This window comes from Astyanax mexicanus, chromosome 12 (genome assembly GCF_023375975.1).
Source record: "Astyanax mexicanus isolate ESR-SI-001 chromosome 12, AstMex3_surface, whole genome shotgun sequence".
NCBI classification, from domain to species: Eukaryota; Metazoa; Chordata; class Actinopteri; order Characiformes; family Acestrorhamphidae; genus Astyanax; species Astyanax mexicanus.
Window position 1 is genome coordinate 10,504,574 of NC_064419.1, and position 15,031 is coordinate 10,519,604.

A 15,031-nucleotide genomic window follows, 5' to 3' on the forward strand; every position below is an offset into this window, starting at 1 on the left:
CATAGAAATGAAAAACGTTAAAATGGTATTAATATAATATAATATAACAACTGGATCAAACAGTTTAGCGTCAGTCATATGGAATGCGCACCTCAGTCAAAAGGAAAGTGCGCGCGGCATTGCGATAAAAAAAAAAAACGTTTTAATAAATAAGGTCCTATCAAGTGAATTAAAATATATGGTATTAAAAGTTATTTAATTCACATGTTTCTTGATATTTAATCAAGAGAAATCAGGCAAAATGAGCCGCGCTGCGCTCTCTCTCCCCCTCCCTCCCTCCCGCAGCACGGAGCTAAATTCATCGCGAGGCTAAAAATAATATAACAACTAAAATTAAGATGAGTGAGGACCTGTAAAGTAATCAAATATTGTCAAATATAAAGGATAGGTAGAGGTTTTGGTGAGCTGTTTCAATTATTTGAAACTGAAACTAACTCAAACTAAAATTATTCTGTGCACTAGCCTATTAGATAGCTTTTGATTGTGTTTTAAATGAGTTTTTATTTTATATTAATTACTTTTTATTCATTTTAAATATTTTTTGTATTTTATTGATAAAAAAAGCTTATCAGTTTTGGAAGAGCATCTGTTTTTAGTTTAGCCTCTTCCTCCTTTTTTCTTTTTGTAGCAAGTGCTTTATGGCTTCGCTCACAACCCACTTGTACACTTAATTTCACCTTAATTCCCCGCATTAGCGGTTCACGGCATGGCCACATGGCATGAATGGAATATTCCATTTTAACGCGAAAGAGAGGGGGTGTGGACTGAACTGTATTTCTTTGTAATTTATTGTGTTGTCTTTGTTTCCATTTTAAACATACAAGAATCACCATTTCTGAACGCACTGTGAATTATTGAAATCTGTGAATTACTGTCCAAAGGGCCCCAATTACCAGCTGTAGGCCTATGGGAAGTTTGCAACTAGTCAGGGGGGCCCTACAGTGGGCTGCAGTGGGAGGGGCCCAAGGCAGTTGCCTAGCAATGCCTCTATGCAAAGACCGCCTCTGAGTATCGGGACACACTTCTTGGTCAGTGAATTAAGGATTTATTTGATAAAAAAAATGTGTCTACCGTAAATAAAGCGTATCAGAGCAACAGAACATATCTTGAATGATTACTAGGGATGCCCTGATCACATTTTTATCCCAGGGTCCGAGTCATTTGACATGATTTTGAGTATCTGGCGATACAGAGTCCTGATTCGATACTTTGGTGATGCAGTTAAAAAACAAACAAGCCATACATTAGTTTTTTTTTTTTTTTCTTTTAATTATTATTGAAACAATGGTATCAAAACTCACTATTTTTATTACGAAATAAAGAAAAGTACTAATTGGCCATATAAATGTTTTCCATATAAATAAGCTTCTTTTCTTTTATTATTGAAACAACAGTATCAAAACGTACTATTTTTATTACAAAATAAAGAAAAGTACTAAATGGCCATATAAATGATTTCCATATAAATAAGCTTCTTTTCTTGAATAAATAGGCTAAAAAATTGGAGCTATGTATTATAGCTTAGTTTTGGGAGTTGATCCACTCCCTCACTCCTCCCACTTTCTTCCCTATTTAAATCGTCACTTCCTCTCTACCTGCTCGTTGAACAACCTCGCACCCACCTCCTCCCCATCTTCCTCCTTCTTTAATTTTATTCTTTTCCTCTTGTTTCTCTTCGTGTGAGGGGGGGGGGGGGGTTCCAATTCACGCTTTACAGAGAAGCTGCCCCGAACTCCACCCTAAATACTCTGAGTTCGCTCCCCCTCTTTTCTTCTTCTCTGCCCAGTCTAGGGCGTGGGTCATAACTAGCAAAGTTCTGATTAATTACAGATCATGCAGCTGTATGTAGGGCAGGTCCGCATGCGTTTGGTATCGTGAGGGTGCAAAAAATACGCCTTGTGCGGCTCGAAATGCGCAAAAGACATGTACTAATTCTCTGTGTTTTGTGTTTTGAGCGTAACGTGAAATAAACCAATCAGTGTGCCACTAGTCATTCCCTTTAAGAGGCAGGTGAGCTCTGACTTTGGCGTGTTGGTATCTTAACAGTGCAGCACTTTTGTGCGTCTCAGCAAAGGATACTGACCTGCTTATTTATGCTGTGAAGGATGATGGAGTAGACAAGAGTAATCGGCTAATCAAACATATGATCGGCAGATTAGTCGACTACGAAAGTAGTCATTAGTTGCAACTAGGGCTGCAGCTATTGATTATTTTAGTAATCGAGTACTCTACTGAAAAATCGATAAAACATAAAATAATAGATTTCATAAAATAAGAAATTTTACTTAATAATGAACGACCAATTGGTTTAATTTTCAAATTCACAACATGCCTTTCCACATTGCACACAAATATAAATCAATAAAACACAAAATTAACATAAATACCACAAGTAATAATTTAATCATTCATAATTTATAAATAAAGTTTTAACTTATTTCTTGTAAGTATTAAATAAAGGGCATTAATCAATAATAAAGGCATAAACATTGGCTTTATGTTGTGCATCTTAGCTAAATGACAATACAGTAAGTTCATGGCCAGCTAACTTTAACATGTATTTTTTTATAAACCCCACAGTGCTGTGTTTACTCACTACATAAAGCCTGTATTAAATATAGAACTCCACAGGGCTGTCGTTATGTTATTAAGGTACATTAATGTTATCATTTATAATAATGTTATAAATTAAATTTACCTGCTCACCGCTTCAAAAACCTCCACCTGCTTCCTGTGCGTGGTTGATGTAATGCTAACCTCACTTTTTCACATTAAAAGTCTGTGCTAAAGTCCGTGCTCTGTGTTTTAAAATTAATTAAATGATTACTTGAGGCACAAAAAAATAATCGACCAATTTCTTTTATCGAGTAACTTGAATTACTCAAGTAATCGTTTCACCCCTAATTGCAACCCTAGTGAAAGGTCAGGAATCCCAAATATATAGCGATAAGAGGGCAAGGTTTGAGATGTACCCCGAAAACAGTGGACATAATAGTGAATTAATGTATGCAGTAAGCTTGTTTGTCCCATTTTAAGGAGCAGATGCACATCAAAAATGACTGCAAACTCTGTATTTATGTGTGTGTGTGTGTGTGTGTGTGTGTGCCTGTGTGTCAGTGTGTCAGTATGTGTGTGTGTGTGTACGCTTGTGTGCATGACTGTCCACATTAATTATTGATAGAGCCAGGCAGGCTGATAGCGCATGTGCCAGCAGTTTGTGTTTTGAGAGCGAACTGCAGACGGAACGAGAGAAAGCGAGATAGTGAGAGACAGGACGGCGAAGGATAGAGAGACAGAGAGAGAGAGACAGAGAGAGATAGAAACAGACAGATGCACCTGTAGCTGCGCATGAACAAAAGTACTTAGCAGCATCAGCTTTAGCAGGAAACAAGGCAAGAAAGAGAGGGAGCGTAAAAGAGAGAGATGGAGTAACAGAGAGAGGGTGTGAAAGGGTAGCGTGAAGATGCTTATGCTTGTCTGAGAGGCAGAAACGCAAACAAATAGTTGAAGAAAGCTGATAGTGAATGATAGTGAAGTTATAGCTCAGTAGAAAGAGGTTGGAAAGCTGAGGAGGGGGATGGAGTCTGAAGGCTAGAGCCGTAGACTCGAATAACAAAACAGAGAACAGCCTTATTAATGAAGAGTTAATGAGAGATAGATAGATAGATAGATAGATAAATAGATAGAAACAGTGAACGAGACGTTGAGACAGATCGAGACAGAAAGGCAGGTTCTTAGCTGGTGCTTAAAGATGATGAGTAGACAAGCTTATTTCTATCGCGTTCCTCCTCAGGAGCTGCACCGGAGGAATCAACAGACAGATCCTGCCAAGACCAAGGCCTTGCAGACGGTCATTGACTTGAAGGTAAGAGAAAACAAGACAAAAAAAAACTGCACTGCTTTAGTTAGCTTAGCATATGCTATTAGTATTAGGCTAATAGTATTGGTTGCGACTTTTGGTTGAGCATTTCTTAGTGTGATACCTGGAGAACTTGAGATTATTGTCTGATAATCTTAGAATCTTTGCTAGATCATCTTTATCTGGTCATATTTGTGCTACGTACAGCTGATTTAAGAGTAGCTTGGTAATTATGTTTTTTTTTTTATTATTATTATTCCCACAGTAAAATATTATGCACTTAACAACCCAAACTTCTTTGGATTGTTAATCAATTTGGTCTATTAACTCGACTAACACTCTTTTTATTGACTTGCTGTTGCTATTTATATCTTTTAAGTCTTTTAATTTAGAGTTTATAACTTTAAAATACATAACAGAATATCCATCGGTAAGCAGATACTGGGGTCAGGGTTTAAGAGGCACCTGAACAGACTCATATATATACAGCATATACATTAGTCTCCAGATCTGTGGTTTTTGAGAACGTGCCAGTAATGCAGATGGTAGACTGCACCGCACAGCTGACACAGATCCATATCATTGACCCAGCTAACTACCGATTGCTAGAATCAAGCTGGAGCTACAGTTTCTTATACTGAACTTCTGGCTGCATGAGAATTAATTTTCTGCATATAGCTGGAAAAAAAACATATATGTATACCCCATGACATTGTTTAGAATAGATTTATGTTAAAATGTATAGAAAATATAGTTATACACTATAAGTCCACGTTTTAGTGCATTCAGCAGTAAGTTGCTACTATTGCTTGCACAGATGTGCAGATATGCTTTTACAGCTTTTCTGTATCTAGTGGCTGAAGAGCATTGTCGATATAATAAGGCTCTCTGGAGCAGATAAACGTGAACCTGTTGGCACCAACCTGTTGCTTGGTGTAAGGTGTGGGCTATAGGGTTTTAAAGCCCCCTATGGGAGTAATGGAACTGTGATCTCTGGTATATCCGTGCTTTATCCAGTACAAAATCTAAAATCTAGTAGAAAGTCTTTTATGAATGGTAGAAACTGTTTTTTTTAACAAATATAGGATAAACTCTTTTTTAGATAGGTTTTTTTAAATATTCTCTATTTTAGAAGAAACAATGATTGAGCCCCAGTACTTTTGTTAGATGTTAATGTTTTGGAAACAACAAAAGTGTGAAACTATATTTATATTATAGAATCATGTAAACGCCTTGAATCTATGACTATAGAGCACACATTTAAACACTCTTTTTTTAATTGATTAGGAAATTTAGAAAACTTAAAAAAGGGCTTTTTGATTCTTTAGAGACATTGTTGGAAATTTCAGTCTTTTATCCATAAAGAAATGTGCAAATAACACTAATGCCAGGTTCACACTACACGCTACTAAGTTTTTGAGTCCTTCAGTTGTTGAGACTTTCACGCTACAGCACAATTTTCACCATGGGAAATAGCAGACTCACCTGACAGCTCTTTAGAAACATGTTTTGTCAAAAGAACAACAGAACTAAACCCATGTGAGAACTAGCAATGCCTCAAAGAATCTCTAGAGAGGACAATACTCACTTAAAGTGAGTATAAAATGAATGGCTTCATATGGAGCAACTTAGCAAAATCAGATTTGACAAATTTCCGATCATTTTTATACTGAAATATAGTTACTTATGTCCTCAACACAGAACCGAATCAAATGCTTCAGTACCGCAAGCATATTTTTTACGTTTTTAAACTCCAGTTAATAAACATTTTAACCATGCTCTGATTCAAAGCATCAGCATCAGATTACCAACCAGTCAATCAGCTCACAGTAGCAGTAATGTAGCATCTTTACTGACTAAAACCTGTTTACTGTAGAAAAATAGAAATATACAGGAACATTTTCTTAACTTTTTTTAAGTAAAATACATGCTTTTATCTCTATCATCCCTATTAATAGAGGAATAGCTTGCGAGCTCCCTCTAGATTTTAACAGTGATATAACAGGGAAAGAGAAAGTGGTACTTTCTACATGATCTCATTGGCTGTAGGTTGTTACAGTTTTTGACTCCCAGTTGCCAACTGGATCAGATACTTAGCATGCCAAATATTTGCTAGGCATCTACGACTCAACGCTGATCACTCGGCAACAGCTTGGCGAGTGTCTTTCAGATATTCACACCACACGACTGAGCGAACGCCGAGGGGTTCCCGATTTCCCTCCGATCAGATTTATTGTTTGGGATCAATGAAAAACTGTCAGCGACTGAAAAACCGGGCATAAGAAACCATTAGCAGCTCCAAATAAAAATGTATTTGTGCTTATTAAATAAGCTAGAAAATATTTTCACTGACATAGGACCGAGTTTCCAAATATTACATAGGGCTGCAATGATTATTCAATATAATCGACAATGTCAATGATTTAAATTTGTTGACTACTTTCATTGTCGACTAATTGCTAATTTTGTTCAGAAATTAAAGTTAACTAGAAAAGGCAAAGTTCGTGAACGAACTTTAAGTTGGCTTGGAAAAGTACGCTAATAACGTTGAAAAGTTAAAATGATTGCTAAGTGGTTGCTAGGTAGTTGTGATCATTACTAAAGTGGTTGCTAAGCGTTTGCTAGGCAGTTGCTAACGTTTTCCAGGTGGTTGCTTAGGTGTTGCTAAGCAGTTGCTAGGCAGTTGCTAACGTATTCCACACGGTTGCTAAGCAGTTGCTAACGTTTTCCAAGTGGTGGCTAAAGTATAGCTAACTGGTTGCTAGGCAGTTGCTATCATTTCTAAAGTGGTTGCTAAGCAGTTGCTAGGCAGTTGCTAACATATTCCACATGGTTGCTAAGTGGTTGCTAGGCAGTTGCTAACATTTTCCAGGTGGCTGATAAGATGTTGTTAAGTGGTTGCTAGGCAGTTGCTATAATTTCTAAAGTGGTTGCTAGGCAGTTGCTAACGTTTTCCTAGTGGTTGCTAAGGTGTTGCTAAGTGGTTGCTAGGCAGTTGCTATCATTACTAAAGTGGTTGCTAAGTGGTTGCTAGGCAGTTGCTAACGTTTTCGTAGTGGTTGCTAAGGTGTTGCTAAGTGGTTGCTAGGCAGTTGCTATCGGTTCTAAAGTGGTTGCTAAGCAGTTGCTAGGCAGTTGCTACCATATTCCACATGGTTGCTAAGTGGTTGCTAGGCAGTTGCTAACATTTTCCAGGTGGTTGCTAAGATGTTGTTAAGTGGTTGCTAGGCAGTTGCTATAATTTCTAAAGTGGTTGCTAGGCAGTTTCTAACGTTTCCCTAGTGGTTGCTAAGGTGTTGCTAAGTGGTTGCTAGGCAGTTGCTATCATTACTAAAGTGGTTGCTAAGTGGTTGCAAGGCAGTTACTAACGTTTTCCTAGTGGTTGCTAAGGTGTTGCTAAGTGGTTGCTAGGCAGTTGCTAACGTTTTCCTAGTGGTTGCTAAGGTGTTGCGAAGTGGTTGCTAGGCAGTTGCTATCATTTCTAAAGTGGTTGCTAAGTGGTTGCTAGGCAGTTGCTAACGTTTTCCAAGTGGTTGCTAAGGTGTAGCTAACTGGTTGCTAGGCAGTTGCTATAATTTCTAAAGTGGTTGCTAGGCAGTTGCTAACGTTTTCCTAGTGGTTGCTAAGGTGTTGCTAAGTGGTTGCTAGGCAGTTGCTATCATTACTAAAGTGGTTGCTAAGTGGTTGCTAGGCAGTTGCTAACGTTTTCCTAGTGGTTGCTAAGGTGTTGCTAAGTGGTTGCTAGGCAGTTGCTATCGGTTCTAAAGTGGTTGCTAAGCAGTTGCTAGGCAGTTGCTAACATATTCCACATGGTTGCTAAGTGGTTGCTAGGCAGTTGCTATAATTTCTAAAGTGGTTGCTAGGCAGTTTCTAATGTTTCCCTAGTGGTTGCTAAGGTGTTGCTAAGTGGTTGATAGGCAGTTGCTATCATTACTAATGTGGTTGCTAAGCAGTTGCTAACGTTTTCCTAGTGGTTGCTAAGGTGTTGCTAAGTGGTTGCTAGGCAGTTGCTATCATTACTAATGTGGTTGCAAGGCAGTTGCTAACGTTTTCCTAGTGGTTGCTAAGGTGTTGCTAAGTGGTTGCTAGGCAGTTGCTAACGTTTTCCTAGTGGTTGCTAAGGTGTTGCTAAGTGGTTGCTAGGCAGTTGCTATCATTTCTAAAGTGGTTGCTAAGTGGTTGCTAGGCAGTTGCTAACGTTTTCCAAGTGGTTGCTAAGGTGTAGCTAACTGGTTGCTAGGCAGTTGCTATCATTTCTAAAGTGGTTGCTAAGTGGTTGCTAGGCGGTTGCTAACGTTTTCCAAGTGGTTGCTAAGGTGTAGCTAACTGGTTGCTAGGCAGTTGCTATCATTTTTAAAGTAGTTGCTAGGCAGTTGCCAACACATTCCACATAGTTGCTAAGTGGTTGCTAGACAGTTTGCTATCATTTCTAAAGTGGTTGCTAAGCGGTTGCTAGGCAGTTGCTAACCTTTTCCAGGTGGTTGCTAAGGTGTAGCTAACTGGTTGCTAGGCAGTTGCTAACGTATTCCACATGGTTGCTAAGTAGTTGCCAAGTGGTTGCTAGGCAGTTGCTAACGTTTTCCAGGTGGTTGCTAAGGTGTTGCTAACTGGTTGCTAGGCAGTTGCCATCATTTCTAAAGTGGTTGCTAAATGGTTGCTAGGCAGTTGCTAACATTTTCCAGGTGGTTGCTAAGGTGTAGCTAACTGGTTGCTAGGCAGCTGCTATTATTTTTAAAGTAGTTGCTAGGCAGTTGCTAACGTATTCCACATGGTTGCTAAGTGGTTGCTAGACAGTTGCTATCATTTCTAAAGTGGTTGCTAAGTGGTTGCTAGGCAGTTGCTAACGTTTTCCGGGTGGTTGCTAAGGCAGTTGCTAAGGCAGCAGCTAACTGGTTGCTAGGCAGTTGCTATCAATTTAAAGTAGTTGCTAGGCAGTTGCCAACATATTCCAAATGGTTGCTAAGTGGTTGCTAGACAGTTGCTGTCATTTCTAAAGTGGTTGCTAAGCAGTTGCTAGGCAGTTGCTAACGTTTTCCAGGTGGTTGCTAACTGGTTGCTAGGCAGTTGCTAATTTATTCCACATGGTTGCTACGTGGTTGCTAGGCAGTTTCTAATATTTTCCAGGTGGTTGCTAAGGTGTTGCAAGGCAGTTGCCATCATTTATAAAGTGGTTGCTAAGTGGTTGCTAGGCAGTTGCTAAAGTTTTCCAGGTGGTTGCTAAGGTGGTTGCTAAGCAGTTAATAGGTGGTTGCAAAGCCCTGACTGGGGTGCCGGGGTGTCCAAACTTTTGAGAATTAGCTGCTCCATACAGCAGCTCCTCCATACACTCACAGTACTGGAGGAGCAGGGGAGAGAAGGGGTTCCGTGCGCAGAGCTGCTCGTGTGTGAGATGGAACTCTGGTCCCCCCATTCATTTCTATGGGGCAACTTCGTACGACATTTGTACGAAATCCGTACGACGTATCGTTTCGTAAAGCATATTTTCGGAAAGAACTCACTAAGTTCTATAGACCATCCGAATTTCGTCTTCGTATCTCAAAAATTGTGACGCTCACAGCCATTCAAAATTCTTCTAGTTCATTGTCTATGGAAAAAAGGGCGTACGTTTACGAAGTTTTTACGAAAATCGTACGATGTATCGCTCCAAAAAGCACAAGCACACCCCGCGGCTATAAGTTCTACCATTGTGTGAAGTTTCGTGGTTCTAGCTCGAAAGCTCTAGGAGGAGTAGTTGTTTATAAAACGTGGCGAGAATAATAATAATAACTAGAAAATGAAAGTTCGATAACGAACTTTAAGTTGGCTTGGAAAAGTACGTTAAATAGTTAAATAACGTTGAATAGTTAAAATGGTTGCTAAGATATTTCTGTCTAAAGCGTGTGAAGAGTGGTTGCTATGCTGTTGACTTTCGGCTAAATGTTGAAGTCCAAAAAGTTTTGGCTAACATGGTGAAAAGCTTATAATTATCTTATAAAGTAAAGTGTTGCTAAGTGGTTGCTAGGTAGTTGCTAGGCAGTTGCTAATGTAGTCCACATCGTTGCTTAGTGCTTGCTAATTGGTTGCTAGGCAGTTGCGAACATATTCCAGGTGGTTGCTAAGCTGTTGCTAACTTGTTGCTAGGCAATTCCTAAAGTATTCCAAATGGTTTTTAAGTGGTTATTAGGCAGTTTCTAATATTTTCCAGGTGGTTGCTAACTGGTTGCTATGGTATCTGGGGTGGTTGCTAAGGTGTTGCTAGGTGGTTGCTAAGGTGTTGCTATGGTATCTGGGGTGGTTGCTAAGGTGTTGCTAGGTGGTTGCTAGAGGGTTGCTAGGTGGTTGCTAAGGTGTTGCTATGGGATTCGGGTGGTTGCTAAGGTGTTGCTATGGTATCCGGGTTGGTTGCTAAGGTGTTGCTAGGTGGTTGCTAAGGTGTTGCTATGGTATCCAGGGTGGTTGCTAAGGTGTTGCTAGGTGGTTGCTAAGGTGTTGCTAGGCGGTTGCTATGGTATCCAGGTTGGTTGCTAAGGTGTTGCTAGGTGGTTGCTAAGGTGTTGCTAGGTGGTTGCTATGGTGTTGCTGTGGTATCCGGGGTGGTTGCTAAGGTGTTGCTAGGTGGTTGCTAAGGTGTTGCTATGGTATCCAGGGTGGTTGCTAAGGTGTTGCTAGGTGGTTGCTAGGTGGTTGCTAGGGTGTTGCTAGGTGGTTGCTAAGGTGTTGATTTGGTATCCAGGGTGGTTGCTAAGGTATTGCTAGGTGGTTGCTAAGGTGTTGCTAGGTGGTTGCTAAGGTGTTGCTATGGTATCCGGGGTGGTTGCTAAGGTGTTGCTAGGTGGTTGCAAGGTGGTTGCTAAGGTGTTGCTAGGTGGTTGCTAGGGTGTTGCTAGGTGGTTGCTAAGGTTTTGCTAGGTGGTTGCTAAGGTGTTGCTATGGTATCCAGGGTGGTTGCTAAGGTGTTGCTAGGTGGTTGCTAAGGTGTTGCTATGGTATCCGGGGTGGTTGCTAAGGTGTTGCTAGGTGGTTGCTAAGGTGTTGCTATGGTATCCTGGGTGGTTGCTAAGGTGTTGCTAGGTGGTTGCTAGGCAGTTGCTAAGGTGTTGCTATGGTATCCTGGGTGGTTGCTAAGGTGTTTCTAGGTGGTTGCTAAGGTGTTGCTAGGTGGTTGCTAAGGTGTTGCTAGGTGGTTGCTAAGGTGTTGCTATGGTATCCGGGGTGGTTGCTAAGGTGTTGCTAGGTGGTTGCAAGGTGGTTGCTAAGGTGTTGCTAGGTGGTTGCTAGGGTGTTGCTAGGTGGTTGCTAAGGTTTTGCTAGGTGGTTGCTAAGGTGTTGCTATGGTATCCAGGGTGGTTGCTAAGGTGTTGCTAGGTGGTTGCTAAGGTGTTGCTATGGTATCCGGGGTGGTTGCTAAGGTGTTGCTAGGTGGTTGCTAAGGTGTTGCTATGGTATCCTGGGTGGTTGCTAAGGTGTTTCTAGGTGGTTGCTAAGGTGTTGCTAGGTGGTTGCTAAGGTGTTGCTAGGTGGTTGCTAAGGTGTTGCTATGGTATCCGGGGTGGTTGCTAAGGTGTTGCTAGGTGGTTGCTAGGCGGTTGCTTAAGTGTTGCTATGGTGTCCGGGGTGGATGCTATGGTGTGGTTGCTAAGGTGTTGCTAGGTGGTTGCTAAGGTGTTGCTATGGTATCCAGGGTGGTTGCTAAGGTGTTGCTAGGTGGTTGCAAGGTGGTTGCTAAGGTGTTGCTAGGTGGTTGCTAGGGTGTTGCTAGGTGGTTGCTAAGGTTTTGCTATGGTATCCTGGGTGGTTGCTAAGGTGTTGCTAGGTGGTTGCTAGGCAGTTGCTAAGGTGTTGCTATGGTATCCTGGGTGGTTGCTAAGGTGTTTCTAGGTGGTTGCTAAGGTGTTGCTAGGTGGTTGCTAAGGTGTTGCTAGGTGGTTGCTAAGGTGTTGCTATGGTATCCGGGGTGGTTGCTAAGGTGTTGCTAGGTGGTTGCAAGGTGGTTGCTAAGGTGTTGCTAGGTGGTTGCTAGGGTGTTGCTAGGTGGTTGCTAAGGTTTTGCTAGGTGGTTGCTAAGGTGTTGCTATGGTATCCAGGGTGGTTGCTAAGGTGTTGCTAGGTGGTTGCTAAGGTGTTGCTATGGTATCCGGGGTGGTTGCTAAGGTGTTGCTAGGTGGTTGCTAAGGTGTTGCTATGGTATCCTGGGTGGTTGCTAAGGTGTTGCTAGGTGGTTGCTAGGCAGTTGCTAAGGTGTTGCTATGGTATCCTGGGTGGTTGCTAAGGTGTTTCTAGGTGGTTGCTAAGGTGTTGCTAGGTGGTTGCTAAGGTGTTGCTAGGTGGTTGCTAAGGTGTTGCTATGGTATCCGGGGTGGTTGCTAAGGTGTTGCTAGGTGGTTGCTAGGCGGTTGCTTAAGTGTTGCTATGGTATCCGGGGTGGATGCTATGGTGTGGTTGCTAAGGTGTTGCTAGGTGGTTGCTAAGGTGTTGCTATGGTATCCAGGGTGGTTGCTAAGGTGTTGCTAGGTGGTTGCTAAGGTGTTGCTATGGTATCCTGGGTGGTTGCTAAGGTGTTTCTAGGTGGTTGCTAAGGTGTTGCTAGGTGGTTGCTAAGGTGTTGCTATGGTATCCAGGGTGGTTGCTAAGGTGTTGCTAGGTGGTTGCTAGATGGTTGCTAGGGTGTTGCTAGGTGGTTGCTAAGGTGTTGCTAGGTGGTTGCTAAGGTGTTGCTATGGTATCCAGGGTGGTTGCTAAGGTGTTGCTAGGTGGTTGCTAAGGTGTTGCTAGGTGGTTGCTAAGGTGTTGCTATGGTATCCGGGGTGGTTGCTAAGGTGTTGCTAGGTGGTTGCAAGGTGGTTGCTAAGGTGTTGCTAGGCGGTTGCTAAGGTGTTGCTATGGTGTCTAGGGTGGTTGCTAAGGTGTTGCTAGGTGGTTGCTAAGATGTTGCTATGGTATCTGGGGTGGTTGCTAAGGTGTTGCTAGGTGTATCTAACTGGTCGCTAGGCAGTTGCTACCATTTCTAAAGTGGTTGCTAAGCAGTTGCTAGGCAGTTGCTAACGTTTTCCAGGTGGTTGCTAAGGTGTTGCTATCTGGTTGCTAGGCAGTTGCTAACGTATTACACATGGTTGCTAAGTGGTTGCTAGGCAGTTGCTAATGTTTTCCAGGTGGTTGCTAAGGTGTATCTAACTGGTTCCTAGGCAGTAGTAGATAAAAAGAAAGAGTGTTAAATGTAGAAGTAAAGAAAAAGGGAGAGCCTGAAATAGAGAAGTAGAGAGAAAATCAGCGTGAGAAGTAGAGAAAGAACACCCGAGAATGTGAGAAAAAGAGTGACAAGTAGAGAGAAATATTGAGCGAGAGAAAGAGAATTAGGGAAAAAGAGAGATCGAGAAATAAAGAAGTAGAGAAAGAAAAAGGATGTAGTAGAGAGATAGATAGAAAGAGAAAGCAAGACAGAAAAGTAGAGTGAAAGAGAAGTAGAGAGAAGAGCGAGAAATAAAGAGAGAGTAAGAGAGAAATAGAGAAATAGAAAAGTAGAAAGAAAGAGACATAGAAAAGTAGAGAGAGTGAGAAAGAGAGAGTGAGAAATAGAGAAGTAGAGAGAGAGTGAGAAAGAGAGAGTGAGAAATAGAGAAGTAGAGAGAGTGAGAAATAGAGACGTAGAGAGAGAGTGAGAAAGAGAGTGAGAAATAGAGAAGTAGAGAGAGAGTGAGAAATAGAGACGTAGAGAGAGAGTGAAAAAGAGAGTGAGAAATATAGAAGTAGAGAGAGTGAGAAATAAAGAGAAATAGAGACGTAGAGAGAGAGTGAAAAAGAGAGTGAGAAATATAGAAGTAGAGAGAGTGAGAAATATAGAAGTAGAGAGAGAGAGTGAGAAATAGAGACGTAGAGAGAGAGAGTGAGAAAGAGTGAGAAATAGAGAAGTAGAGAGAGTGAGAAATAGAGACGTAGAAAAGAGTGAGAAAGAGAGAGTGAGAAATAGAGAAGTAGAGAGAGAGTGAGAAATAGAGACGTAGAGAGAGAGTGAGAAATAGAGAAGTAGAGAGCAAAAGAGAGAGTGAGAAGTAGAGAGCAAAAGAGAGAGTGAGACAGAGAAGTAGAGAGCAAACGAGAGAGTGAGAAGTAGAGAAGTAGAGAGCAAAAGAAAGAGTGAGAAATAGAGAAGTAGAGAGAGAGTGGGAAAGATAGAGTGAGAATTAGAGAAGTAGAGAGAGAGTGAGAAAGAGAGAGTGAGATAGAGAAGTAGAGAGAGAGTGAGAAATAGAGACGTAGAGAGAGTGAGAAAGAGAGAGTGAGATAGAGAAGTAGAGAGAGAGTGAGAAATAGAGTGAGAAATAGAGACGTAGAGAGAGAGTGAGAAAGAGAGTGAGAAATAGAGGAGTAGAGAGCAAAAGAGAGTGAGAAATAGAGAAGTAGAGAGCAAAAGAGAGAGTGAGAAGTAGAGAAGTAGAGAGCAAAAGAAAGAGTGAGAAATATAGAAATAGAGAGAGAGTGGGAAAGAGAGTGAGAATTAGAGAAGTAGAGAGCGAAAGAGAGAGTGAGAAAGAGAGAGTGGTTGCTAAGCAGTTAATAGGTGGTTGCTAAACCCTGGCTGGGGTGCCGGGGTGTCCAAACTTTTGACTGATAGCTGCTCCATACAGCAGCTCCTCCATACACTCACAGTACTGGAGGAGCAGGGGAGAGAAGGGGTTCCGTGCGCAGAGCTACTCGTGTGCGAGATGGAACTCTGGGCCCCCCATTCATTTCTATGGGAAAACTTCGTACGAAAATTGTACGAAAACCGTACGTCGTATCGCTTCGCAACCTGCTATTAATTTAAAGATCTCGGTAAGATCTATAAGCTCGCCAAATTTGGTTTTCGTATCTCAAAAATTGTGGCGGTTACGGACGTTTAAAATTTCGCCCCATTCATTCCTATGGGGAAAAAATGCGTACGTTTACGAAGTTTTTACGAAAACCGTACGATAAATCGCTCCAAAAAGCACAAGCACGCTAAGTTGGCATAGGTCCTACGATCCGTGAAAGTTTCGTGATTCTACGTTGAAAGCTCTAGGAGGAGTAGCGTACAGAAAAAAAGGCGTAAGAATAATAATAATAATAATAATAATAATAATAATAATAAGATTACGAAGAACAAGAAGTTGGCTTTTCCAAGCCAACTTAATAATAATAACTAGAAAAGGCAAAGTTCGTGAACGAACTTTAAGTTGG

General features: G+C 41.3%; 1 protein-coding gene across 6 annotated transcripts in view; it reads left to right on the forward strand.

Moving 5' to 3' along the window:
• The window catches only part of LOC103032091 (ERC protein 2), a 452,130-nt gene that overhangs the window by 44,649 nt on the left and 392,450 nt on the right, over positions 1–15,031 (forward strand). For all 6 annotated transcript variants that reach the window (XM_049485683.1, XM_049485682.1, XM_049485684.1 and 3 more), the window contains one exon: positions 3,794–3,865. In XM_049485683.1, coding sequence (XP_049341640.1) covers positions 3,794–3,865 — 72 coding nt within the window. The remainder of the gene's footprint in view (positions 1–3,793; positions 3,866–15,031) is intronic.